The 13,686-nt window shown below is 61.5% G+C and overlaps 1 protein-coding gene across 1 annotated transcript in view; it reads right to left on the bottom strand.

Moving 5' to 3' along the window:
• The window catches only part of SSPO (SCO-spondin), a 45,514-nt gene that overhangs the window by 17,172 nt on the left and 14,656 nt on the right, over window positions 1–13,686 (bottom strand). Inside the window, exons 31-52 of the mRNA XM_070616716.1 lie at window positions 12,977–13,156; window positions 12,525–12,668; window positions 11,412–11,582; window positions 11,163–11,327; window positions 10,289–10,468; window positions 10,029–10,151; window positions 9,757–9,886; window positions 9,527–9,652; window positions 9,224–9,315; window positions 8,190–8,363; window positions 7,704–7,868; window positions 7,124–7,376; window positions 6,075–6,121; window positions 5,730–5,900; window positions 5,259–5,390; window positions 4,879–5,024; window positions 3,515–3,609; window positions 2,783–2,835; window positions 2,372–2,578; window positions 2,102–2,272; window positions 1,897–1,976; window positions 670–839 (exon numbers count right to left, since the gene is read on the bottom strand). Coding sequence (XP_070472817.1) covers window positions 670–839; window positions 1,897–1,976; window positions 2,102–2,272; window positions 2,372–2,578; window positions 2,783–2,835; window positions 3,515–3,609; window positions 4,879–5,024; window positions 5,259–5,390; window positions 5,730–5,900; window positions 6,075–6,121; window positions 7,124–7,376; window positions 7,704–7,868; window positions 8,190–8,363; window positions 9,224–9,315; window positions 9,527–9,652; window positions 9,757–9,886; window positions 10,029–10,151; window positions 10,289–10,468; window positions 11,163–11,327; window positions 11,412–11,582; window positions 12,525–12,668; window positions 12,977–13,156 — 3,175 coding nt within the window. The remainder of the gene's footprint in view (window positions 1–669; window positions 840–1,896; window positions 1,977–2,101; window positions 2,273–2,371; window positions 2,579–2,782; window positions 2,836–3,514; window positions 3,610–4,878; window positions 5,025–5,258; window positions 5,391–5,729; window positions 5,901–6,074; window positions 6,122–7,123; window positions 7,377–7,703; window positions 7,869–8,189; window positions 8,364–9,223; window positions 9,316–9,526; window positions 9,653–9,756; window positions 9,887–10,028; window positions 10,152–10,288; window positions 10,469–11,162; window positions 11,328–11,411; window positions 11,583–12,524; window positions 12,669–12,976; window positions 13,157–13,686) is intronic.

The following is a 13,686-nucleotide window of genomic DNA, read 5'->3' as shown; positions in this document are numbered from 1 at the left end:
CTGCCCGTACCCTCCACACGCACCCCTCCTGGGCTGCCTCTTCTCTCCCCCTCACCCCTAGGCCCCCCATTTCCCTTTGAGGTCTTGGATCTGTGACCCCCTCCCTTTCTCCAGTGCCTCCAGATCCTGCTCCCTGTCCCACTGAGGGCCTCTCGGGTGTCCTGCAGACCATGTGTCCTACGGGGGAATGATTACAGGTCGTCTGCTGCCGACTGGGGCCAGACAGTGAGAGGAAACACTGCCCGTGTCACCTCTCCTCCCCCTCAGAGAACACACCCAGCCCCCGGCTCCCAGAGCACAAACCATGGAGCTGGCCGCCTCAGTTTCCTCACCTATCAGACAGGGGTTAGGGTGCCTGCCGCATCTTCTCAGGGACTGTGGGGGTCTAACGTGCATCAGCTGACACCAGGAGAGCTCAGGTACACCAGAAATGAAGTGGGCTAGTCCTGCCCTCACCCTGTACCTGCATCCTGCCCATGCTCTGCCCTCACCCCTGCACCTGAATCCTGCCCGAGCCCCGCCCTCACCCCTGCACCTGCCTTCTGCCTGCGCCCCGCCCTCACCCCTGCACCTGCATCCTGCCCAAGCCCCCCCCACCCCTGCACCTGCATCCTGCCCATGCTCCGCCTTCACCCCTGCACCTGCATCCTGCCCGCGTGCCCGCCTCACCAGTAGTTGCAGCCGTCTGGCCTCGCCAGCTGAGTGCCCGGCCGGTGCCACTCCCCAGTCAGCAGGTCCAGGCAGCTGCAATGGCCAGGCTGTACGCAGATGGCCCGGTCGGCACTCAGCACCTGGCCCGGGGGGCAGTAACAGCCAGGCTGGCAGTGCCACACACAGTGCTGGGGACAGTAAAGGAGGGCTCCGGTCAGGCAGAAAACGGGGCCTAAGGAGGTGGGGACAGGGTGCCTTGGGGGTCAGCACAGTCACAGGAGGTAAGAAAGAGGCTGAGGAGGGCAGAGGGGAGAAAGTGCGAGGCTCCAGTTCACGGTTGTTATGTTCTAGACACAGTTTATACCTCGAAGTTTTGTTGAGAAAGGCAGGGAGGACAACAAGCCAGGCTTCGAGTTTCCATGGAGTTTCTGCTGTGGCCCCTCCCCAGGGGAGGAGACGGGATGGGGAGGAAAGCCTGTGAGGAGCTTCCCTGGGTGGGAGTGTTCTCCAAATGTGAACCCCACGGAGGGTTCAGGGGGAACCTGGGTATCTCCCGGACCTCCCCAGAACTTAGAGAGCAGGGGACCAGAAGGCTGGTGGGAGAGGGAGGCCATTTGGGAAGGAGCTGGGTCCTGTGGGGGAGGCCGGGAGCCAGGCACCACCCCTTCCTCCTCCCTCTGTCTGTGTGGAGCCTCCCCAACCTCCTTAGACAGGGCCCCACAGCACCATCCCTCCTCCACGGCTCTGGGCATCTTTGATCCGGGTCAGCTTCGCCACCACGATGCAGGCTCCACAGGACACGGAGATGCCTCGGTCCCTCTCCATGGTCCTGGGCAGTCACTCAGCAAACAGTCTCACACACCCAAGCAAATTCACATGCACACACATGCACACAAACACTCATTTACACAGACGCACACACAGTCAAGGTCGGTACACTAAAGTGCTGGTGGTGTATAAGATGAGATAATGGAATAATTTCCCCTTCCTATGTGTTTACGCTATTTTTGTAATAAACTGCTTAAATCGAGAAATGTTGGCTGTAACGAGACGAGGGCTATTGAGTGAGCCTCACCCCCTGGAACGAGAGGAGCCGGCCTGGTGGGCGCAGACCCCACCCCGCCCTGCCAGGGCTGGACTGCCCCAGGCTAGAAGGGGCCATGTCCCAAAGCCACACCCTGCTTTCCCACAAAGGGATGCTTGGGGCAGTGGTCAGGCACGCGTGCCAAGGGAGCCCAGACTCACCACTAGGTCATCACAGGAGCGTGGACAGGGAGGGCCACAGCGGCTGTACTCGGCCCCTTGAATGGCCGTGCAGTTGGTCACTAGGGGAGGGCACAGGATGGGCTGAGTGTGTGGGTTGCCCACCCCGGCCCGTTGCCCTGTGAAGCTTCCTCCAGGTTCCCCACCTCTGCTCCTTGACTCCCCCCCCCCCACCCCTGGCAGGTACCTGGGCATGGCAGAACCTGGCAGGTCTCCCCCTGGGCCCGAGGCCCCTCGCAGTAATCCCCCAGACCCTGGGGCGGGGGCTGGTCGCAGGCTCGGGTCCGGCTCCGCAGGCCTCCCCCACAGCTCCGGCTACAGCTGGACCATGGCCCCCAAGGACCCCAGCCCCCAGCTCCTGGGGGGACAGCAGAGGAAGAAGTGGTGGGGGGCTTGACCAGGGCCAGGGGTATCCACAGGGCACAGAGGGCACCATCCAGGGCCCCAAGGGACTCACGGTCACACCCTGGCAGGAGGCAGGGCTCCTCCTCAGCCTCGGGGCCTGGGCAAAGAGGCGTGGCCGAGGCCGGTGGGGGCAGCAGCGCCATGCTGGACAGCACCATGCCAGGGCGCCTGGTGCAGAAGCGGTGCCGGTGGCGTCGGGCAGGGCCACAGGAGGCCGAGCACTCACTCCATGGGGTCCAGGGCGACCATGTGGGCTGACCTGAGGGTGCACAGGACGGGGAGGCGGAGACAGGACGGAGCGAGCACAGGCTGGAGGGGCCAGCCGGCAGAGATGATGCACAAGGACAGGGATGCCCCTCCTCCCTGCCCCCACCTCTCTCGAGGGTTTTGTCCCCACCCCCGTGCAGGCCCACTGTGGTGACAGGGAGTGTGCAGGGGGCAGTCAGGAGTGGCCCCTTCTCACCCTCCGCACAAGGCCAGGAGGTGCAGTTGGTAATGAGCCCAGAGACACAGGAGCTGGAAGAAGAGCGGCAGATGTTGGGGCGCTGCTACAGGCTGAACTGTGTCCCCCCAACTCTTATGTTGGAGTCCAAACATATGTGAATGTGACTGCAGATGTGACCTTATCTGGAGGGAGGGTCTTCAGAGAGGTGATCAAGTTAAAATGGGGTCATTAGGGTGGCCCTAATCTAATATGACTGGTGTCCTTATACAAAGGGAAAACGTGGACACAGAGACAGATGTGCACAGAGGAAGATCGTGTGAGGACACAGGGAGAAGACGGCCACATGGATACAGACTGGAGGGACGCAGCTACAAGCTCAGCAATGCCGACGGCTGCCAACAACTCCAGGGGCCTGGAACACACTCTCCCTCACAGCCCTCAGGGGGAACCAACCCTGCTGACACTTGGATCTTAGATTACTAGCCTCCAGAATTATGGGAAGATAAACTTCAGTGTTCAGGCCACCAGTTTGTGGGGTTACCGCGGCAGCCCCGGCAGACTAGACAGGTGGGAAGAGAGAAGATTGGTGGGGGTGGCGTGGGCGAGGGGGCGAGCAGGCTCAGCCCCAGAGAGCTGGAGGGCCGTGCCTGGGGGGGACGGGGCGTCTCCAGGGCCCACTGGAGGGCAACATCCCTGCCACTGAGGAAGGACAGCAGGGGCCTTAGGGGTCACAGGGCCACTGCGTCTCACCAGTTCTCACAGGGACGAAGAACAGCACTGCCCGGGGGGTGGAGGCGCCCCCCGTGGGCGCAGGGGCAGTCCTGGGAGGGCACACACACGTTGTTCTGGAATCAAAAGCCCTCCGTCATCTTCTGCTTTCCGGGCTGGCCTGCTCTCCGAGTCAGAGCTCAGCACCCCCTTCCCAGGCTCCCACCCTTCAAAGGCTTCTCCCCAACATCAGGAAATGCACGCCCTCAGCTGCGGGGACCACGGGGAGGGGCCCAGAGCACCCAGTTTCTGGGAGAAAAAGACCGTCTCTGATCGCAGGACATGAGACTGAACTGTCAAATGTCCACAAAATCAACTAACAAAATAGGAAACGTGCAATTGGTACAGCAATGATGTAAAAAGCCCACATTTTCATCAACAAAAGAAGACCAGACCAAACTATGTGCACAAGGAGTTCAGACAGAAGTCGCTTGTGTCTCAAATTTTTTAAAAAAACAGCCATCCAGCAGCATGATTCAAAGTCAATTGTACTGAGGTTTGCTGGCCAGGCCCTGGGAAGCACTTTACTGTCTTACAGACTTACAGGGGCACATTATTAACCCAATTTTACAAACAAAGAAGCCCAAGGTCACAGAGCTACCACTGCAAGGGCCTGATTTGAACCCAGACCCGACAGGAGTCTGTCCCTGAACCACACCTACGGTCCAGCAGCATCTCTGTAAGCCCTCCCGACTACCCCACAAGCTTTTGTCCAAACTCCTCCACACCCACCTCATTTCCCAGCCCTGGTTCCCCCTGCCCTCTGATGGGAGTGGCCACCTCCCTGCTCTCCACATCCTCCAATCTCTGATGGGCAAGTCAGGTCCAGCTCCTCCAGGAAGCCCGCCATGACTGACCCAGCCCCTGCCCCTCTGCACCTTGCACTCCACAATGTGCAAAGCTCACTTCCTGGGCATCACATGGTTCTGTCTTCATTCTAGGGGCTCTGGGTCTGGTTTTCTCAGAGTGGAGGCTTCTTGAGGGCAGAGCCTGCTTTCCCCACAGTGTAGCCTAGCCCAAGACTGAGCATACAGTGGTGCTCAATAAGTAACTGGTGATAACATAAGAGGTCAGAGCACTCAAGCAGGCAGGAATCACAAAGACCTTCTAGACCTATCACCAAACCAGACAACAGGGCCTTGGGAGACACATGTGACTCACCCAGGGTCACCTGCAGCTGCTGGCAAAGTTGAGCCCTGAGTTCAGTGCTCTGTCCTCAACTCTGCAAGGTCTCCCTGGCTCCAGCCCCATACCTTTGGCTGTGGCTCTGCCCAGGCCCTGCCTATCCCTTCCCTGCCACCCAGGGACCCCAGGCCCAGAGGAGGCCAGGCGGGGAGGACACCCACCAGCAGGAGCGTTCCGGAAGGGCAGTAGCAGCCAGGGTGGCAGGTCTGGTTAGTCCCTTGAGGAGCGCTGAGCTCTGCACAGGAGGCAGGGCCCTCGGCACAGTCCAGCCACCACTTGCCCCTGGGACACACGCCAGGCACCGGCCCTGAGGACACAGAAATTGATGGCCCAGCCCAGGTGCTCTCAACTCTCCCCCAGGCTCCCAAACCCAGAAAGGCATCAGCTCTGGGGTGGCTGGGTATGTTGTGGGGCTGCACAGGAGCTCAGGGAGGGGTCCCTGCAGTGACAGGGAGGGGATGACAGGGCCCTGAGTTGGGTGGGGATGAGAACTGAGGGCAGGGACATGGTGGAGGAAGTGCGTGCCCAGGGCAGCCCTCACCTGCACAGGGCTGCAGGCCACAGGGGGAGAAGTCCATCAGGCTGTGCGGGCCACCACCTCGGGTGCGGTTCCGGTAGCCACCACCACAGGGCACGGAGCACGGAGACCAGGGGCCCCACTCCCCACCAGGACCTGGGGGGAGGGCACTCAGGTCACAGCAGCCCTGCCCTAGTAGCCAGCACAGCCCCACCTCCTCCTCCCACCCAGACACCCGGTCACTCGTACCCCGGATCCCAGACCCCTGCAGCCTCACATCCCACCTCGGGAGAACTCACACCTCCTCAGGAGGTTCCGGGGTTCGGCCTGGAACAGGGCTGGCCTCCAGGGAGAACCCCTCTCAGGGCCCTCTGGGGACCACGTCTTTGTGGCATCTCTTAAGGAAAGCCCTTGCACCTCTCTCGGGGTCCGGGGGGTAGGGACTTGGAGTGTTCTTGGCTCCTTTCTGGAGGGTTCTGAGGACCTTGTTCTCACCTTGACATGGCCGCAGGCTACAGAATTCAGCCTCCATGTCTGGGCCCTGGCAGGCAGGTCCCCCGAAGGCAGCAGGGGGCGCAGTGCCCGCCCGGAAGCGCCGCCGAAGGCCCACGTTGCAGCTGCGGCTGCAGACACTCCACGGGGTCCAGGGGCTCCAGCCACAGGCCACTGCAGGGTGGGTGTGGGGAGAAGCACAGTACGTGTGAGGCCAGGCCAAGTCACCCCTCGACCCCAACTTCCCCAAGGCATCACCGACACCCCCCAGGGTTGATCTCTGAAGGGGCTGGCACCCCCTAGGGTCCCTGAGGACCCACACTGTCCATTCCTGAGCATCAGCGGTACCTGGGCAGGGCTCCGAGGTGCACACCATCTCGCCAGAGATGCAGGTGCTGCAGAGAGGGGGCCCACAGTCAGCCCCTGCCCCTGGGAACCCCATCCCCAGGGCAACCTGGCCAGGACCACCATGTCCACTGCACAGCAGAGAACCCCAAGGGTCCGGGAGGTAAAGCAAGTTGCCCCGTGTGCCACACGAAGTTCACGTCGTGACCCAGGATTCCTACCAGGTGAGAACTCCACCCTCCATGAGCCCCCGGTGCTTAGGCACCCTACTGCCCTTCGTCCCGCAGTTTTATCAAGGAGTCACCTTTTCATACTTTTTATTCCACTTGTGTGTGTGTATTAAACACTGTGAGGAAATGACTGTGAGCGGCTCTCCAGGCCAGATAGGAGCAACTTAGGAAGAGCAGACCCCCAGCTCGTGCTCTTGGGGAGGAGGACCCTGTGCTTTCTTCCCTCTTACTCTTCTCCAACGAATGTTTTAAAGCCCACTTGTCAAATACATGGAAGTTCCAGAAAAAGAGTCCATGAGAGAAAAAGCAAAATGGAAGGAGGCGGGGGGAGAGGAAGAATGAAGGAGGGAATTGGGGGAGGGGCCGGGGATAGGAAAAAAAAAAGATGGAAAAATATCAAATGAAAGAAAATAACAAAGAGGGAAAGGAATTAGTGCGCCCCCTGCTGGCAGGGCCTGTGTCCGCGCGAGTGTTGGAGGCTTCAAGGTTTCTGAGCAGAAATCCAGTGGCTCCAGGCAGGGGATTATATTCAGGAGAGAGAAACAGAGGTAACTGGAGGAGAGGTTAGCTGCCTCCCTCCAGGTGCTGGTTCCATCCCTTGCCTCTCTCAGCCTCAGGCTTCCCATAAGTCAAATGGGCATGACAGTTCCTAACCAACACCCAGCCATAGAGGCGGGTATCTCATTCCCTTAGCATTCCCGCCACCCATGCCCAGCACCAGGCTGAGCCCCTCGGTGCACGTGAGTCCACACCTGCCCACCTCTGTAGCCACCAAGCCCCTCTCCTCCAACCCCTCCCCTCACCCCGGCACTGGGGACCCACCAGTTGTTGCAGGAGTCCAGCTGAGCCACTTCTCCAGGCGCATAGAGCTGCCCGTGCAGCTGGCAGGGGCACCGACTGGGGGGCAGGCAGCTGGCATTGTGCAGGAAGAGGCCAGGGGGGCAGGCGCAGCCGGGGGCGCAGAAGCCTATGCACTCCACCCCAGGGCCCTGCGCCAGGCACAGCCGAGGGCACGGGCCCCCCTCCTGGTGGCACTGCTCCATCGAGCGGAACACCATGTCCCCTGGGCACTGGGCTGGATGGGAAGACAGAATGTTGCAGAGGCGAGAGGGAAGGGTAGGGAGATGGAGGGACTGAGGGGAGCCTGCATGCAGGTGTCGGGATGGCAGCCAGTCAGCAAGACTGAGAAGTCGGAGGAAGCCCCCTCCCTTGGGCCACAGCCAGTGCCTGGTCCCCAGTGGGTGGGAGCTGGAGGAGACACAGGATATCTGGCAGTCTCCCTTAGCTCAAGGAATGGCCTATCCTGGAGCCAGAGGTCAGTGATGTGCGGGGGCAGGGAGGGGTCAAAATCCCCAGGGGCTGACTGGATGTGGGGGCTGGAGAATGGGGGTGGGGGTGGCACCTGTGCAGGGCTGTGTGTTGCAGTCCTTGGTCTGGCTGTGGGGTCCCTGGCACTCGGAGTCCCCAGGAGCGGAGGCAGAGCAGCTGCGCCCACGTGTCTGGATGCCTCCATCACAGTGGGCTGAGCAGGTGGACCAGGGGGACCACAGACCCCAGACACTTGGCACTGTCAGGAAGAGCCGAGTCCACTCTCACGGACACAGCAAGGAGGTGTGGCATGCAGGGTCTTAACTGTAGCTTCAGCCCCCACCATCACCTACACCTCCTGGGCTGTCCCAAACACTCCTTCAGGCTAGGCCCGCTCTGCTAGCCATGGGGTGGGCTTCCTGGGGCGGATGGCAGGGGGCAGGGGAGAAGCTTCGGACAACAGCTAGGTTTGGCCCCCTCCCCGCCTCCATGTTGAGAACCTTCCTAAGGGGTCATTCTTCTCCTGTGCCCCTCACCCAGCCCAGTGCCCAGGCCACCCTAGGGACAGACGGGGGCATGCCTGGGCACATAGCGGGGCTGCAGGGCTCCTCCTCGGTGGCCTCTCCAGGGCAGGATGTGTCCCCAGGGCTGGAGCAGAGCCGGGTACGACTGCGCCGGCCTGGGCCCCCTCCAGGGGCGAGGCAGCTCCGGGAGCACGAGGACCAGGGTGCCCAGGGCGTCCAGCCCAGTGTCTCTGCAGAGGAAGGGCAGCCTACTGTAGGGTCCTGGCGGGGCTGAGGAGGCCTGGGGGACCCCGGGCAGGTCTGAGAGGCTATGGGGGCCAGAGAAGGCCATGAGGACGGGGAGTGCTGCTCTGGGCGGGGGCGCTGCCTCTGCCCCCCTGGGACGCCCGCTGTCGGGCCCAGGTCTCAATTTTGGAGCAGAGCTTTCCCATAGAACCTGGCTGCAACTCGCCCACACCTCCACCTGTGGGCCTGCCTGCAGCTGGACGGGTCCACCACCCATCCTCACTCTCCCCAGATCAGCTCTTCCAGAGCCTTCTAAACAACTGTCCTTATTCAGCTTCAATGCTGGAAACCCCAGAGACCCCTCAGACACCTGTCAGTGCACCAGCAGCCACTCTCAACTGGCCTCTCCCTCCCTGTCCTGCTGCAAGAGCCTGGCCCAGACCCCTGGACCCACGCCTGCACCCCCAACTCTCCTGCTCTCCCCTCCGCCTCATCCTCGGCTGTGGAAAGAAAGGAACAGTCGAGGCACTTTCATCTGGCCTCCAGCAGCTGTCGCCCTACGTGCACAGCCAGTGGCTTCAGCCTCCCCCTTGCCCTGCTCGCAGACGCCCCCCGCTCCCAGAACCCCCTGCTCCTGGGCTGTCCCTGTGTGAGGAGGACACCGCCTGGGCCCAGGCCTCCGGCTGCTCCTCATCAAAGCCCCGGGCATCAGGCCTGCTCCAGGGCTGCCTCTGGGCTGGGAGGCTTCACTGACCACTGGTGCAGAGTGACTGGCAGGCAGAGCCTGCCGTGTTCCTAGGGCAGCGATGGCGGTGTGCAGGGAGGGAGGCTGGCCCTGGGAGGGGTGGCGGGCTCCTGACCATACCTGTACCACACTCGGTGTGGCAGACCTGAACCTCCTGCCTGTCGCCTTCACACGGGGCACCGCCAGAAGCAGCCGGAGGGTTGGAGGGAGACCTGAGGAGAGAGGCAGCCTGGTGCCCGCTCTCCTCTCCCTGCCCCTCCCTTCTGCCTTCTTCGTCCTTCTGACCTCAACCACCACCCTCTGCCGATGCCCTTTGGCTCCCACCACCACCCGGTCAGCTCAGCTGGCTCTGCCCCTCCACCACACTCCTTCCCTTCCTTCTCCCATTTTCCTTTCTCCCCTCACTGGCTCTGTCCTGCACACCTGAACCTGGCCCTCACTCCAGAGCCACAGGAGCGGTCACAGGGACCCCAGGAGGACCAGGCTGACCAGCCGCAGGGCACAGGGCAGCCCCCTGGTTCACACAGCAGAGCCCCCTTCTCACACGTGCTGTAGGGGAGGGAGAGGCCAAGGAGGTCAGGACTGGGAAGGGTGGGGTGGGGAGGGGACTGCCCCCTAATTCAGGCCCTGTGCACGGGAGCTGACACCCTCACCACTGGCTGCAGTTGTCCAGGAGGAAGGGCATCCCCGGCTGCTTCAGCTCTTCACCCACAAGGCAGGGGCACTGGGAGAGGGGCAGGCAGTGGGAGTCATGGAGGAGCAGCCCAGGAGGGCAGCGGCACCCTGAGGTGTGGGGAGAAGGGCACTCAGCCCCAGTGCGGGGGGCAGCAGGGAGGGGAGGCTGGAGACTAAGGGCTGGTAGGCACCCCACACTCCCCTGGAGGGCTCTCTGCACATCACCCCTGCTCGCCAGGTCTGCCCTCACCCTGCAGACAGTGTCCACTGCAGCTTCTGTTGGCCTCGGGATCCAGGCAGGAAGGAGGGCATGGGGGCACCAGCCCCTTCTGGCAAAGCTCAGCACTAACATGCACACGGCCCAGCCCGCAGTCTGGGCGGAGATGGGTACAAGATGGGGTGGGTACCAGGAGGCCCAGAAACCCGCTCCAATGGCCCCACCACCACGGGATGCCCCTACCCCAGCCCCACCACCCCTGGATGCCCCTACCCAAGCCCCGCTTGCCTTACCTGTGCCCCCTGTGCAGGGCTGCAAGCCGCAGGGTGCTCTCTCTTGGGAGGCCCCGGGGCAGGGGGCGCCACCATTCTTGGGAGGAGGATCCACACAGCTCCTCCGGCGACTCCGATGGCCACCTCCACAGGAGACACTGCAGGGCCCCCAGGCCTCCCACACAGCCCACGCCCCAGCCACTGCAGGGGGAGCAAGAATGGGCACGAGCCACGTGAGCCCAGGGAGACGTGGACCACACCAGAGAGAACAGGGCAGCAGGGCAGAGAGGAGCCTGGACGGCCCCCAGCACCCAGGGGACTCCAGGTTCCTCTCCTGTCCCAAGAAACCTCCCCTAGGAGAGGTCTCTAGACGCCTCCCGGGATAAAGGCTCTAGCCACTGTAAGAGGGCTGGGACAGTGGGAACCCTGGAGCAGGGCGCCCGCTAGTGGCAGTGGATAGAGAGCCGGTTAGGAGGCCAGATGTGGGGACTGAAGAGGGTGGGGGCAACTCCTCTGGATCCACCGAACAAAAGGGCTACAAGGCCTTCTGCTCAGAACCCAGGACAAGTGGCACAGCCCATTAACACCCTCGCTCTAAGGTGGGGGTGGCCGCTGCTCCAGTGCCCACGCTTGAGGAGGTTAGGGACTGGGTCAGGGCCGGTCAGGCAGGGAAAGGGCAGGGCCAGGGAGGAGGCTTCCTGACAAGGCCTTTGGAAGTGCGAGGCTGTGACATCAGAAGTGGGCTGTCCTCCTAGAGTCCCGGAGAGGAGCCTGGACAGTGGGCTCCCAAAGGAGAGCAGAGGCATTTCCCTGGTGTGGGTCTTAGATGGGAACCCACCCCAGGTGTCCCACCCGGGGGGCCTGAGGAAGCCCGGGGTGCTGGGGTGCCAGTTACCTGGGCAGGCCTGCATGAAGCAGGGCTGGCTGCGGAGCCGGTCAGGCGGGCAGCTGCCCCCAGGCAGGGGAGGCCACAGCAGCTCCCGGCGCTGGAAGGCGAGGCCCAAGCCACAGCTACGGCTGCAGCTGCTCCAGCCAGACCAGGGTGCCAGCCCACAGTCCACTGCAGGGGGATGGGTGGGCCGGGTTCAGAGGGGGCTCATGCAGGAGCAGGGCCCTCAGCAGTGCCCTTTGGCCTGGCACATACCACAGCCATTCTCATCCGAGCCGTCCTGGCAGTCACGGTGCCTGTCACAGCGCCGCTCGGCGGGCAGACACTCCCCACTGCCGCAGCTCAGCTGGCTCGGGGAGCAGAGGGCTCGTGAGGCCAGCAGCCCGGGCAGGGCTGTTGTGGGCACCGTGAAGGGCACAGTGCTCGCTGTCCATGGAGGGGAAGCAGAAAGGAAGCCACATAAATGATCCTGGCTGGATGATAAATCAAGCCCCTTCAACCTCAGACCAAGAGCAGAACATCCTCCGGATGCCTCCCACACCCAGTGTTGGCTTCCCTCTCCTATATGTGGGTGAGATCATGGGTCTTTGGTCTACACGGGATCTCTCATAGTCTCTCTGCTTGTGAACGGCTCTTAGAGTATCCAGAGAGAGGCCAGAGTGTCTAGAAGAACGGTTCAGTCCCTCAGATACCCTCTTCCTGAATGGTGCTCCCTGGTGTGCCCTTTCCTGTGATTAGTTAACAGCTGATCTCTCCTCTCCTGATTGGAAGACTAGGCTTTGAGCATGGTGATCTACTTTTGATGGATGGATGGAAAGATGGAAAGATGGATGGATGGGTGGGTGGGTGGATGAATGAAGCATGGATGGATGGATGGATAGATGGATAGATAGATGGACAGATGGACAGACGGGGGGATGGGTGGATGGATGGACGGATGGATGGGTGGGTGGGTGGATGAATGAAGCATGGATGGATGGATGGATAGATGGATAGATAGATGGACAGATGGACAGACGGGGGGATGGGTGGATGGATGGACGGATGGATGGATGGGTGGGTAGATGGGGGGATGGATCAATGGATAGTTAGATAAGACTCCTCAAAGGTCAGACAGGTTTTATAAAACAGGCTGGGACCAAGACCTATCCCATTCCCCTCTTCCCTGTCCCCAAAGTCATACACATGCCTGGTTGTTTTTACCCACTCAGTTTCCTTCCACTCCCTGCCGCCCCAAGCCTCTCCTAGGTCCTCCCCATAGGAGCTAGAAATAGGAGACAGGGACTTCTCCAAGCCTAAAGCCCTCTTTCGGTCACCACGCACATGACACCAGACCCTCCAGGGAGCCCTGTGACGCCCCATGCTCACCGCAGTGCCTCTCATCAGAGCCATCCAGACAGTCCTCCCTCTCGTCACACAGCTGCTCCTGGTCCACGCAGCCCACCACCTCGCAGGGCACCTGGCCCGGGCTGCACTGCACTGGTGGGAAGGGGCCCGGGGCAACACTCTGGCCTGTGGGCACCACCGCAGCCAGCTGACCAGACACGTGGCCACCCTGTCCTCCCTCCCTCGGTCACCTCCCAGCAGCCCCCAGCCTCCTCCTCCTGACGTGTGGTGTGTTGCCACTTCCTGCCTCTCTTGGGATAACAGAAAAGTGAACTGTGTCAGGAGCCTTGGGTCCTAGGCCTGGTCCTACGAAAACCCTCACCTGGAGCTGTGTGACCTCGGGCAAAGCTGCCAACCTCCCAGGGCCTCTGTCCCCGCCCAGGGGAGTTGTTGGGACACACAGGCTATGCAGGCAAGAGGCCATGCAATCTTACCAGCGGGGGCCGTGGGAGTCATCGCGTCGGAGGGGAGCACTGTCACAGCTGCCATTCCTGGCTGCAGGGCCTCGGCCTCAGGCTGGCGTGTGGGGGCGGTGGTCACCACGGTCTGCACCGATTTCCCAGGACTCAGGCGAGGAGCCTCAGAGGTTGGGAGGTGACGAGCTGGCCCCTTCCCTGTGGATGCAGGAGAGAGAGGGGTGAGGCCCGCCAGCTCGCCCTCCCCAAGACGAAGCTGACGGGGCCCTGGAGAGGGTGTCCCAGGCTTCCGGCTGGTACAAGGTGAGGACAGACACCACAGACTACAGCCCCCTTCCAGGGGCTTCAGATCAACTAGGAAGTGGGACTCAGTGGTTTCAAGGAGCACAGGGGTTTTCACCAAAAGCAGAAGAAAAGCTTGGTTTTGAGCCAAGATTTGCACTGTGCTCCCAAGAAGACACACATGGCAGCTGCCGAGTCAAACTCACCATAAAACAAGACATTTAGGGAGAAAAAGAACAGAGAATGCTTAGCAGCAGAAGCAAACACTCCAGAGACTCAGGGTACGCCCATTGCTACCACTTTCCAGAGAAAACGGTTGTGAGCTTCCTAGCAGATATGGTGAAAAGAGGTTTGAAAGCCTCATTTTCTGACAAGAGACTCATGTTAAAAGACAGCCTTTTTTCTAGAACCAGACTTAAAAGTGAGATTAGAATTCATCACGTGGG

This window comes from Equus przewalskii, chromosome 4 (assembly GCF_037783145.1).
Source record: "Equus przewalskii isolate Varuska chromosome 4, EquPr2, whole genome shotgun sequence".
NCBI classification, from domain to species: Eukaryota; Metazoa; Chordata; class Mammalia; order Perissodactyla; family Equidae; genus Equus; species Equus przewalskii.
This window is presented reverse-complemented; position numbering and strand designations above follow the sequence as displayed.